Below are 14,285 nucleotides of genomic sequence, written 5' to 3'. Positions count from 1 at the left end.
TAGACATAATCCTCGTAAACAAAAGTTCATCTATTCTTCCGTCAATATTTGCATAATGATATACAATAGGCTTAAAACTTTTGTAATGTCAAAAGTTCATTCATTCTTTTATCAATACATGCAAATCGACATATGAAAGACTTAACTTTTGACAAGGTATGGGACAGTCATAGTTCACGGACGCAAACACATATATCCCATAACAAATTGCAATATGTAAAGCCATAAAGATTAATACTGCAAAAATCATCTTTCAAACAATTTTAGAATTTAAACCAATAAGCCTAAAAACATGAAGATGAAAACGTTGGACATAGCTATGTGTAATCACAATAATGGCTATTCCAAACTCTAGTTATTCTTCTATACAAAACAAAAAGAAGATTTACTAGACAAATAAAATCAAATTTCATTGAGAACCTCATACATTTCAATGAATCCATCAAAGAAGGTATCACTGATTTCCTTTACTCTATTGACCGTAGAAACTCCATGTTCGTGAGTTAGAATACTAACCTTACAATCAACAACCCGAGCAAGATGTCTAGCCTTGACAGAATCCATGATGACCTTTTTCTGATTTCGTATCAGAATATTTTGATTAGCAAGGATTCTGGCCTGACCATCTAAGGGCTGGTTTATTTGCAGTTGAAGATTTGCAAACTCGACCTTTGAATTATTCTGAAAAAGAGTTAAATCCTTGATAGAATCATCAATCCAGGAGTTGTGGTCCTTCCTTGCAAGCATCTTTTTTAAAAACAGCTCTTGAATCGACTCACGTCCTTGAGTGTCTTCTTCCATATCAAGATGCACAATCTTGAGATTTTGCAGAGTTCTCCATATATGTTAGGGATGGATTAATACAATATAAGATGTATATGTATTAAGAGAAGACACTTCTCATTAAGGAAACCCTATGAACTCACAGGAGTAGGACACGGACGTTCACAGACCGCTTACAAGAGAAAGATGGAATAAGAATAAACACAATGTTTGTCAATATAGATCAATAATCTTTAAATTAAAGCATGAGTTATGTCAGTTGCATATCTCAGATTGATTGACAAAAGAGAAACAACACAAAAATATACAACAATTCTTGAGACTCCCATAATCATCATCCTTGTACTTTCTCAAGATAGATTCAAGGATGGGGTTACCTAGAGTTAGGTAAAGGAGTGAGAATTGATCTCACTACGAAACATGGGAGAAGGATTGTACAAGTTTTCTGAGCGTTTTGCTTGTGTATTACCTTCCTTCCATTGATTATAACGTATTCCAGAGGAATTAGTCATAAACCCTTTCAAAAGTCCATCCGAAGGATTTTTCTGAGGACTGAGTCTGGGACCTCTAGAAATAGGTTCCATAAACGGGAATTTGGAGAATTTCCATTTTCGTAATCTAGACTTACCAGACTTGTTCTTATAAACACAAGGAAAGTCTTCATTAGTGGCACAAGAGTTTATACCTTAATGAGGAATATGCAACTTGTGATGATTTCTTGAAGAGAGATCATTTTTATAAGATTTCTGGTTTTCTGTAGGAAAGAAACTCATTGTAGGTGTTGTCAGACGGTTTACTCCATTGACAGTAGAAAGAAGCAAATTCTGAAGATTAGAAATATGTTTCCTTCTGATAAAACAATGAAGAGCATAGTGATTCTTTTTCCCACATAAGGAACAACATTGTGGAATTGAGACATGATGGCCTTGATCCAAACCTTCATCCTTCACATGCATATTTTGCAAGTGATTCTCAGTAGGTACTTCCTTGTAGGAATTTTTCTTTACACGAGGTAAAACCTTGTGAGTATCAGGAGAAGGTGTATAGGATGACTTAATCAACAAAACAGAGTTTTCCTTTTTCAAGGCGTTACACTGTTCTCGGGCAAGTTGCAGAGATGCAACAAGTTTCTCTTTTTCAGCACGATAGTTGTTTATTTCTGATGAATGTGTCTCGATCAAATGTTTTTCTCTAATTGAATCTTCCTTGACAATATCCTCAAGAATACTAATATTTTCACGCTGTAGAGAAGTTTCTTGAAGAAGTATTTCGATATTGTTAGAGAAGGACTCAATGATATTATAGAGTTCCCGTTCTCGACCAAGAGACTTTCCAAATTCATCAATGAGCTGAGCATGATTCTGAAAATCAATAACCTCGGTAGAATTTTTTGATACTCTGGTGAACTCCATTTCAAATTTTCTGATAGTGTTAAATGTCTTAATAGAGGGACTGATATCAATATTTAATACAACAATATTTCTACCTCGGGATTCGGAAGAATCAGCTAAGGAGTAATCCTTTTAGGTCATACCAAGACATTTGTGATAGGGTGTAGAATACATCCTATTTATTATCTATTATTTATTCTTTCTCTGCTATTTTTCTTGTAAATTATGTATTTTACGCATGTTTTTGAGTTATTAGGTATTTTGGAGTCGCACGGAGGAAAAGAAGAAAGAAATCACCCAATTTGTGCGAAATGGGCAATATTGTCATTTCATAGGCGACTCATTTAATGAAGGATTTTCTAGACTCATCTCAACTCATGGGTTTGAATAATTGGGCTTGGATTTGGAAAGAGAATATGGAAGATTTGAGAAAGACTTGGATTTGGAAGTTGAGCTACAAAGGGAAACTGGTGTTATTATGGAATAAGGATTCTATTCCTAAGAGGATTGCTAGGAAATTGAAGTCTATAAATAAAGAAGTTCTCTACACAATTTTTACACACCTCTACACACACAACATTTCTCTTTTCTTTATTCTTTGTGTGAACTCCTTAGCATGAGTAGCTAATTTTATTGATCAAGGATTAATTCCTAGTTCTTGACATGTTTTGAGTTTTGTTTTAAATCTACTTTGAAGTTTTCACATGATTATCGTTTGTTTTTACTAATAGGAATGTTTATACATTCATGGTTGATTGATAGGTCGTTTAGGATGCATACTAAATTGATTTGTTAGTTGATCTAAAGCTAGTGAAATTTAGGGGATAAGTAATCGTTTCTTGACTCTTTACACAAGTATCAACACGAGACCTTGCGGAGGGATTCCGTGGAGAAATTGTGTGTGGAAACAACGTTAGCAAGTAGACCTTGAGCTAAGAGTCTAACTACGAATATCAACCTAATAAATTCATAAATCTTAATGCGTTTAACTAAATTACATCTTGAGTGAGCTACTACTAGGTGGTTTGGTGAATAGAATCCGGTAGTCGAGAACTTTCGTATCCGGTGATACTAGGGATTTAGGGGTTTAGCACTGAGCTAGCTGCTTTACCTACGGTTGGTGATAATCTGTGATTAATAAAAACTGAAAAAGAACATAACTTGAATCATTGTTTTGCAACGAAGAAGGATTCCCTGATCTAATCTCTCTTATTGATTTCAACTTTATCTTTTTAAAGTTGTCCACATAACTCTTTGGTGAAGTATAGTCCTTGGGGTACTGATATTCTGTAATTTCTGAGGAGTATGGACTGGTCATGAAGTCGTAGTTATCTTATTTCACCACTCGGTAATTTGTTTCTAGGTACTTTGATATCGCCTCTTGTGATATGATTACATGCTCTTCCTCCTCATCTCTGATGTTTTTCGTTGCTTCTTTGGTGTTTTGTTCAGCTTCAGATACTCTCAACAACTTACTTAGTTCTTGTTCTCGCCTGATGTGGTCATCCAGTTCTCTCTGCATTTCTTGCATAGGTGGCGCATCTCCAGCTGCTGGTTGTTTGTTTTTCTCTTTCAAGACGTCTGTCCCTCTTCCTTGTATGATCGAGTTTGACATTATTCCTACTCTCTCGTCTTCCGGGTTGAGCAGCTAGTCGATCAACTGATTCTCTAACACGCCCGAGCTAGTGCTTCCTTGGTGTGTCATGGTAGGCTAGGCACGAGCCTCCGGGTATAGTCGCCAAATGTTGAGGGGTGAATATAATATTGGTTCTACCCGTCCTAGTCACACCTAATGACAACACTTTCTAGGAACGGTATGAGAGAGAACTTGTTTTCCATTGTACTACGTACCTCCTTTTATAGACGGTTTTCCCTATTTCCCATCCCCATTTTTCCTATTTCCTATCCCCTCTACAAATCTAAAACCATTCTTTTTTACTTTCAATTCTCGTTTTTCCTATGTACCATCCATAAAAGTCAAATTGATTTTGACCATGATTATTACTAATTGTATTTGTCTTCTTCTTCGTTAATCTCTTTTTAATGGAACAAAATCAAACACAATCAAGTTAAAAACCCTAGGTTGAACAATTATAATACACCTATTTATATATTCTTTTTGTCATTTAAGGCCGAGACGTAGAAGAACTATCGGAGACTCCATTATGAAAAATCTATGGAAGAATATCTAAACCCTAATTTCATTATCAATTGAACTCAACTGCTTGTGTATCTATAAAAACATGATAATCCAATCACGCAGTTAATAGTGTACAATGGGTTTTTCTTGAAATTAACCCACGAGATATTTTTGGGTGTTGGCTAAATCTATATGATAAAGACACGCTGGAAGAACTATTTTGAAAACATTTTCAACGCTGATGCATACAATCCACCCGTCAATCTGGTGGGCTCCTTTGAACCTGTGGACTTGCGAAAGGAGGAGTTTCCCACCATCCTCGAATGTGAAGTAAAAGAGGCCCTAAAAGGTACTAAGCGAGGGAAGGCACTGGGACCTGATAACATCCTGATTGAGGTGTGGAAGTCCCTGGGAGATGAAGGGATTAGTTGGCTGACCAAGCTCTTCAATAACATCTGTCATTCAAATCGGATGCCAGATGAGTGGCGAAGAAGCATCATCGTGCCGATCTTTAAGAATAAAGGAGACATCCAGAGTTGTTCAAACTACGGGGGCATCAAACTTATGAGCCACACAATGAAACTCTGGGAACGTTTTATCGACCGTCGGTTACGAGGGAAATCGAGTGTTACGAAGAATCAGTTTGGGTTTATGCCATGGAGATCCATTACTGAAGAGATTTTCCTGGTTAGACAGATGATGGAGCTCTACCGAGAACAAATGCATAACCTGCATATGTTTTCATAGACCTTAAGAAGGCATATGACAAAGTCCCACGAGAGGTAATGTGGTGGGCCCTCGAACAGAAGAGGGTATCACCTAAATATATATCCCTTATCAAGGATATGTACGAGAGAGTGGTCACAGGGGTCAGGACGTGTGACGGTGTCTCGAATGATTTTCCTATAAAAATAGGACTACACCAAGGGTCAGCGTCGAGCCCATATCTGTTTGCATTAATACTGGACCAAGTCACGAAGGATATACAGGGGGAGATCCCTTGGTGTATGCTCTTTGAGGATGACGTGGCACTTATTGGGGAGTCCAAGCAAGAGATAGAAGGTAAGATGGAGATGTGGCACCATACCCTGGAAGCGAAGGGCTTCAGACTCAGTAGAACAAAGAGCGAGTATCTGAAGTGTGATTTTGACGAAACCGGGACGGAGGATGGAGAACTGTTACTAGACGGCCAGATTGTACCAAGGAAAGAATCCTTTAGATATCTGGGATCTATGATTCAGAGTGATGGGCTAAATGGAGACTGCCAACTGGAGTCCTTTGCGATCGTAAGGTCCAGTTAAACTGAAAGGAAAATTCTACAGGACAGCAATCAGCATGCGCTACTGTATGGAGCGGAATGCTGGGCAACTAGAAGCTCGCACCTCATGGCACTCCATGTGACAAAAATGAGGATGCTAAGGTGGGCATGTGGACACACAAGGCGCGATAAAATCAGAAATGATTGTGTCCGTGGAAAACTTGGGGTAGCACCTATAAAGGATATACTGTCACAACATCAGTTACGCTGGTTCGGGGATCTCCAGCGAAGACCACCGAACGCCCAGTTCGGGTAGGATGCATTACACGTCCGGAAGGTAGAATAAAGCGTTCAGGATGACCGAAACTCACATGGGATGAAATGATTAAACGGGACCTGAATGACCGAGGCTTGGAGAGAGAGATGGCACTCGACAGAAGTGCGCGGAAAAGCATCCATCCACGTGAAGGAGGTATGTACCCGAGGTACGTGAGATGACCCTATTTACCTTTGAATTTCTGTCTCTTTTATTAGTAGGATTGCGAAAAGCCGCGAACTTGTAAACAACCATGGAAGAATTGTGAATGGGGGACCCCTCAGTAGCTCTACACCCCCCCCCCCCCCCCCCCCCCCCCCCCCCGTAGCCCTGCAGTCGTGACATGGAATATGTGGATACATCACCTAAATGGTCGCGAACGTGCAACCCCATTGAAGTGATGGCCACTGCACCCTCTGCACCGAAAACGAACCAGATACGGGATGTGTTAAGGATTAGTCTTGCCTCCGGGCAAGTTGCGTATAGGTGGGCTGGCAGCCTGTGTAAAAACTTCGCCGCATCTCTGGAGATAAGATCGTTACGCGGTTTATCTTTGTCCGACCTAGTACTTGTTACTGGGAAAGGACTTTGGTTTCTGGTTTCTGGCTAAAGCTATATGATATCTCCAAGGGATAAGGCGGCTGTCCTACAATACTCAGTCGGATTCACGACCATTGTTTTGGAGTAAAGATTTTTGGTTTTTCTGAACTCAACAAAATTATCATTTTGGGCTTAAAGTACTTCAATGACCACCAGTGACTGAACCAGGTTTTCCAATTGGGGTGGGGCTAAAAAAAAAATTGCTGCACCAAAGTCAATCTAGGAAACACCATTTCACCTTGAAAGCATTAACAAAATAAGATCATATCATAGCAGCAATGTACAAAGTTTTCTGTCAACAGACTCGGCATCCGACAGAAAAAAAAATCTTACTAAATTGTTAAGAACATTAAATTCTCAAGTTTGCAGCATTGAGTTTTCAATTAACAAGAGTTCAATCTTTGGGGAACATCTCTACACCTTTGCAAATTGCTGATGCATTGAAAATTGTTGATCCATTGAAAAGAAGTGGAATCTTCAAGCAGATGTGAACAACATGACTTAGGTCAAAATTTGTTATCGTTCTAAGCACTAAAATATGACACTATCAAAACCTGTAAAAGGGCAGTCCAAAGAAATTCTTGTTGAAGAATCTAAGAGATTCTTTAAACACTCAATTCCACTTCGCCCCATTGCTAACAAATCCCATAAATTTGAATGGCTCGTCGTAGCTTACCCCAACCCAAAGAAATTTCTAAGGTACGACGGGCCATTAAAATTCATAGCTGTGAAAAGTTTATGAAATGTGTTGCAAACTAAATTAACCTCAAATACGCTACTAAGCCATCGCCATAAAACAGCGGGATAGCTGCACTTGAACAACAAATGGGAATTGGTTTCTAAATGGGAGTGAACAACACATAAAGAACAACTTGAAACTACTGTAATATATGAATTCCGCATCATGTCATCAGTTGAGACTCTGTCATGGAGATGAAGTAGTTACCATGTTAACCAGGCATGTTTAGCAGTATGGCAACTTCCCATATATTCGCAAAATCCATATGTTGGTGCATTAATACTATAGAGTAATACCATAAAGATTCTACATTTGTTTAAATCATCAATGACTCCTAACCTCCTACATTATTAAGTGTTCACAGGTGACCAAACAAATAGATAGTTGAAGCATTTCGACGAACATTTACTAAGCAACCCCAGTATTGCACAACATGGACTAACTATCCCTCCCTTGTTTTCTCTATTATTCTTCTACTACCTCTGCTAACAAAGAACAACAGATATGAATATGGTGGACTAAATTGCTTGGCTTGGTGGACTAGTTTGATGAGCTTGGTGGACTAAACATAATTTTTCTTTTGGACAAAGGGTAAATTACCGACTTAGCGAAGTTTTGTAATAAAAGGGGGAGGGGGGAGGGGGATGAGGGCTACAGCCAAGTTTAGTCAACATGTGCTTCCGCCCCTGATGACCAGCAGGAAACTTGAAAAGAATTACCATGCTCTTGTTTTCTTGATTTAATGATTTTCCTTTGTACAACTCTAAAAATGCGATCAAGAAGATGATTCGCAGGTTAGCACATGCTCGAGCTAGAAGCACATGGCACAAAATTCTACCTAACAAACACTAGCGGATGATCCAACTAGTAGTACGTTGTAAATATTAACTCAATATATGCAAGTTAGAGTAATATGATGGCCTAGTAACAATCGCCCACCATTTTTAGAATCTAGCCTTCCTAACACCCCCAAACTTTCTCCTTCCTTATATTCATCTAGGGTGTGGTAGATGGAGGAATATGCAGTGGTCGGTGGTGGTGGTGGAGATAGAAACGTGGTGATTACCTAGTTTTTTTTTCTTTTTTTCTTCTTTTCTGTTTAGTTGTACGGTGGTTTCATGGGTTTAAATAAAATTTTGCATAGATGGTATTTAGGACATCTGAAATTTTATATGGGTGGTACTTAGTATAATTAGGGATAGGATTTAAGGTGGATGGGAAACAGGAAAAGTGGGATGGGAAATAGGAAAAACCTTATAGACTTTTTCAAAAGCCCTTCCTTTTATGACATCATGTCACATATCCTTAAACCTTCTTAATTACCACTAATGTCACTCTCCTAATACAACCTTCTCCTTTTCCCTTAATTCCCTCCTTATCCTTTCTACCTTATGGATATTTTCTAGCGGCCTCCTATATTTCATATTGGGTTTACCTCCCCTTTAGGGGCTCCCTATCACCGCTAATAGGTGATTATTTTCATGTATCAACATCAGTAGTTGGTAATTTTGGAGAAGAGAATACAACGTCAGTTCGGTCAGCAGGTGCAAGTAGAAAAGTGGGATCCGGAGCAGACCTCACCAATCCCCGAAAAAAGTTCCAATTAAGCCTGCCATAATGCACTTGCCTGGTGTTCATGGGTGAAAACGGTTTCTGCTGATTTTGGTAAATTCGTGTGTGTGGATGAGAAACGAATCTAAACCCTAAACAATGTACTGCACGAGAGTAGTTTTAATTCGAGAGATCAATCTGTACAAATCTGGCCTAAACCAAGAAATAGCCGTTCCAGACTTGCTTCGGTCACAAAGTGAAGGAGAAGGGTTGGTCTTAGGGAGGGAAGCGAAGAAAGTGTTGAGACCAGAATCGTCGTTCTGGAAGTGTGGGAGTTTGTGACTTGTATTAGAAAATTGAACTTCCTAGCTGAATGAAAAATCTATCAGGTGATTTCTGAATGTTGTGTTGTTCTCCTGACCAAAACATGTCCTTTGGTGGAAATAGGTGAGACCTATTTATACAAGTCGCAACAAAACGTACCCTGGTCTCGTAGGAAGTGGAAACGATTGAGTGGTGGAAGAAGGGAGTAACGGGTAACGCCTGGAATTGATGTTTCCATAATGAAGGATACATTTCACCATTACTTCTTGCCATTACTAACCGCCCCGCTTTATGACACTTTCTTATAACGGGCGTATTGCACGCCGCACGCTGTAAACCGCCACACCAATACCCTGATGAGTATCCCCCAGTTTGTGACATGTTTTGATGTCTCGAGTGTTTTCGTGGAAAACATTAGCACTTTGCTATGTGTGGCAAGTTGAAATTGAGAGGCTTGCCGCAGGTAAATCGCATGTGATGCTATTAGGCTCGTCTTGGATGGTCGCCTAAAACTTGCCACAAGCTCACCGTCTTGGTGGCGAACTTCGATGGCTGAGATCGCATCTAATGAAATAAGGGTAGCCGTTGATTGTGGCTACCTTTTGTTGGAGCCTGAAGATGTCGTAGTGGCATTTTTGGTGCACGCCAGTGGTAATGGCATGGATCATGCATGCCAGTGGCACGGTGGTGCAAGTGGCGCCTGGCGTAGACATTACCATTAGTTTTAGGCGGCTGGTCGCCTGAAAGTTTCCACAAGTCTGTCATCTCGGTGGCGAACTTGGATGGCTGAGATTGCATCTCATGAGGAAGGATAGCCATTGATTATGGCCACCTTCTATCGGTGCCTGACAACTTTGTCTAAATTAGGGTTTAGCGTGTCGAAACCCTAATTAGCATATATGGCATGACGTTTGGCATGTGCGCCTGGCATGCGCGTTTGGCAAGTTAGGCATGCCGATTGGCATGTGTGCCTGGCATGCGCGTTTGGCGAGTTTGGCATGCTGCTTGGCATTTTTGGCACACCGATTGGCATGTGCGCCTGGCATGCGCGTTTGGCGAGTTTGGAATGTTGCTTTGCATGTTTGGCATGCCGATTGGCATGTTCGCCTGGCATGCGCGTTTGGCGAGTTTGGCATGCTGCTTGGAATGTTTGGCATGACGATTAGCAAGTGCGCCTTGCATGCGCGTTTGGCGAGTTTGGCATGTCGATTGGCATGTGTGCCTGGCATGCGCGTTTGGCGAGTTTGGCATGCTGCTTGGCTGTTTGGCATGCCGATTGGCATGTGCGCCTGGCATGCGCATTTGGCGCGAGTTTTGGGAAGCCAATTGTCTTTGCGACCATTTGGCGTGATTTCCTCTTTTTTAACACTGTGGCGAGTTTGAAGCAACTTGATTGGTTAATGTAAGAGGGTCGGCCAAGCATGGGCGTAGATACACTTCTGTGTGAGTGTGGCGGATTTAAAGCGACCTGATTGGTCGATGGGAAGTGGGGCCGACAAGCTAGGGCGTGGCCACACTTCCGGTGTGTTGTGGAGGATTTAGTTCGCCTAGTTTTGCACGGGGCGCGAAACCCTAATTTTGCAAATCAGTCGGGTTTATGAGTTTTTTGTGAGATATCACAATAATTGGCTGGATTTTGTATGCTGCCACAAAAATCCTTATCTACAGAATGCAGTGTGCTTTCCGTATGAGCATTTCGTGCGATGGCCTTAACTTTGGTACTTGGAGGTTCATGCTACTCAGCTGCGAGTGAACACAAATCCGTCATGCCTTACCTATATTAAGGGTTCTGCCGTGGAACATAGCACAGGAAAGTACTCAGTGAGTCTTGTATTGGCGAGGTGCCGAAATTTACAGAGTGATTGGGATGGTTGCTACATTCGCCAGTCTGGATAAATTTCATGTAGATATATTGAATGGCTTAATAAATATGTTGGTGGATAGGTTAGCACTCACGGCACCGTTTCCTTGCAGAGTGACGTCAGATGCAAGGTTTTACGATTTTAACCCTAAGATAAAAACCACCATCAACATTAAGTCCCCTGGTTAGCATATAATAGTGGCATTGTTGCGTGGTAAGCATGAGATGGTGACAGACAAGAGTAAAATCGAAAGATCAAGACATGAAGAGATTGCCAAGGAAATTCAACTAACCTTTGGTGGAAGGCATGAGTAATCCGTGATCCTTTTGTTGGCGGCTTTTGCATAAATTCGTCTTAGCCGTGGGATGTTCGCACCAGTGTGGCGTCTTTGGATACTAGTTAGGGAATGGTTCACGACGCTGCTGGTTAAGTTACGGAACGTATGGAGATGGCGCTGCTTTGAACGGCCAGGATGGCGCTTCCTTGGCTGGTGGAGATGGCGCTGCTTTGAATGTCTAGGATGGCGCTGCTAGCTTGGCATGGCGGATGGCGCGGCTACCTTGGGTTTCCCGTGGAGTGGTGCGGCTAGCTTGGACGAACGGAGATGGTGCCGCTGGCTTGGACGCGAAATGGCCGAGATGGATGTTGGCTTGGACGTGGACCTTTGGCACGGGGCTTGAACGCGGACTGTTGGCGCTGGCGTGGTGCTTCTGGTTTGGCTGCGTCCGTGGCATGATGGATGGCACGACTAGCTTGGAGTGGGCAGAGATGGCGTCGGCTAGGAGTAGTAGAGATGGAGCCGTGGAGCGTTGGTGTAGTGTTGGCTTGGCCGTGGAGATTGATGGGGTTTCAAAGTTGTTGTAGTAAAAAGGTTCGTTGAGACTTGTGAAGGAAGATTTTTTTAGACTTAATTTTTATAAATAAAAAAATTTAACAAACTCGAATAAAAAGTGTTGTGAGAATTATGGAGAGACTGGGGATAGGATTCCACTATTTACCAATTCCAAAGTGATACTAATTATAATCATGCAATTTCACACGTTCAAATTGATTCTCAACTATTGCAAAAGTAGATTTTTTAGAAACAACAAATGTTAATCCAAAGCATGAGACATCAAAACCCTAGGCTAAGCATGTTCCATCGAAAGAAAATACAATTGTTTAACAAAAACCATAAAATCTATTTTCAATCTAGGCAAATAATCATAAATAAAAATTTCACAAATTAAATAATTAAGAATTACCACTTTTTCATTGGAAAGATAGCATCCTCCGTCGCCCCAAAGATTGGGTTTAGCTCATCATTGTGGAAACGCGCTCAAAAGTTGATTTCATTGCTCAAAGTGTTTACAAATGATGAATTCGAGAAAAACTATTAAAAATCGGGTGTTTGCAACGTTTTTAATTGTTGCAAAACACTGTTACATAAAACGATAAAAGCCAACTGTCGTTGTTCAGCTTCTACGACCCCCGCCTTTGTGTCGTTATCACTGTTGATAAACGACTGTCTTCGTGAGTCTGTTTTTCGTGTTCTTCAGTTCTGCAGCAGCAGAAATGGTGTTCTCTGCAACTCGATTTTTCGTCTATGTGATGCTCTGTAACTCTCCCAAACTCTCTATATCCCTTCTACGCTACCCCAGAGTTGTACTTATAATCAACAGGGCCAAGGATAACTCCTCATTACTCCACGAAATCTCTCATTAGTCGACAGTGAAGAAAAATATTCTCGGAATATTTTCTTCCCTGATTTTCTTTCTCACGCGTCTGCAGCTTCCTAACTCCATTCAACACGCTGAATATTGAAAATAAAATGATCCATACACACTCCAGGCTCGTGCCAACCATAGAATAACTCGGGAAAGAGAATATCAAACCTCATGAAAGTAAGAATACCAAAGTTTTCCCTCACTCGTGTTTTGCTTCCACACGATTCTTCGGCCAAATCTAATCGATTCCAAGGACCTTACCATCCATGTTTAGTCCCTAGCAACAAACCCATTTGATTTCAGCCATTGAATCTCCCTACAACACCTTCAAATCACGAACCCTAATTTTGGTGTTTTGATAATAGCTTTTCCCGCCAAATTCCAAATTCAAATGGAGAAGATGACCTCCCCCTAATCCTGTACGGGTGTCCCTTTAGCACTTGCCTTATGGGGTGTGAATAGTAAGGAAGGTGCCCCTTATCCGTTGAGGTGCCCCTTAGTAATTGAGTGCCCCTTATCTAACAGTGCGAGTGTGAATAACATGTGTCCTCCGGGTGCTTTAGACAACTTTTCAAGCCGATTTTTCCAATAATGTTTGTTTCCAAAAAATGCCTACAAACACATAAAATACCATAATAAGTACAAAAATCGAGTACCAACAATACATGAAATTAAGGACAACGTAGGCACAAAACTGTGTCTATCAAATACCCCCAAACTTATTATTTGCTAGTCCTCGAGCAAATCTAATCTATAAAAATAAAATGACTACACTTAGCACGTGCAACAAGCCGTTAAACCGCTAGGTGGCCCTAGCGGCGGAGTGTTGTCTCCGAAGGGTTTACCAGAGGTGTACCCACAAAACCTTTACTACAGACCCTATCTATCTACGCAGAACCTTGGAATGCAGTAAAGAATCTCCTTGGTTGGCATACAATCATTGACTATAGGAGGAAGTACCCTGATGCGAAATTCCAATTGTTGTACACGAGTTTGCACTCAACATACTAAAATTCATATATAAGTGACAGAGCTCTACTCAGATAGTTTCTGTACATCATAACCGGAGTCAACCAATCACATGGAAAGATTAAGAAGATGGATAAAGAAAAAGATGGTTTAAAGTGAACGGTGTTTCCCATATCTGTCTGAAGGCCTCTGCCAGGATGAACCTATCCTAATGGACTAAGATACCGGTCAGACTAATATCAACACATCTGGCAGATACAAGGGGACCAGCGGTCGATAATCCTAACTCTAGGTCAACACAATTGGCATATACAAGGGCACCAACGGTCGACTTTATTGAATTTATTCCGGTTGGTCTGATGGTCTGGTCTCAATACTCAACTTTTTTTTTAAAAATCTCAATCACTCTATTTCACCCTAGCAATGGTAACAAATTCACCCGGTGTGCCCCACCAAATCACTTAAAAAAATAAAATAGAAGGATTAGGATTCAACGAGAAATGGCGAAACTATCATGTTTTTTTTTAATTCTAACGCCTGAGCTCTGTGCTTTTATGAATAGACTCTTTAGATGTTTCCATCTAATCAGATTGGTTCCTCAACTTCTACAACCAAGATGTTCCCATCCACTTAGATTGGTTAGTGC

The 14,285-nt window shown here is 40.8% G+C and overlaps 1 protein-coding gene across 1 annotated transcript; it reads left to right on the top strand.

Moving 5' to 3' along the window:
• Positions 1-5,099: 5,099 nt before the first annotated feature.
• Positions 5,100-5,615, top strand: LOC113290700. Its single transcript, XM_026540283.1, has one exon. It carries the CDS (start codon positions 5,100-5,102, stop codon positions 5,613-5,615), a length of 516 nt encoding a protein of 171 aa, XP_026396068.1.
• Positions 5,616-14,285: the final 8,670 nt, after the last annotated feature.

This window comes from Papaver somniferum, chromosome 6 (assembly GCF_003573695.1).
Source record: "Papaver somniferum cultivar HN1 chromosome 6, ASM357369v1, whole genome shotgun sequence".
In the NCBI taxonomy this organism is placed as follows: Eukaryota; Viridiplantae; Streptophyta; class Magnoliopsida; order Ranunculales; family Papaveraceae; genus Papaver; species Papaver somniferum.
Note: the sequence above shows the minus strand (reverse complement) of the source record. Positions and strands in the feature narration are given on the sequence as shown.

Coding starts and splice junctions, on each gene's coding strand:
- LOC113290700 (XM_026540283.1), top strand. CDS start 5,100: ATGTGGTGGGCCCTCGAACAGAAGAGGGTATCACCTAAATATATATCC.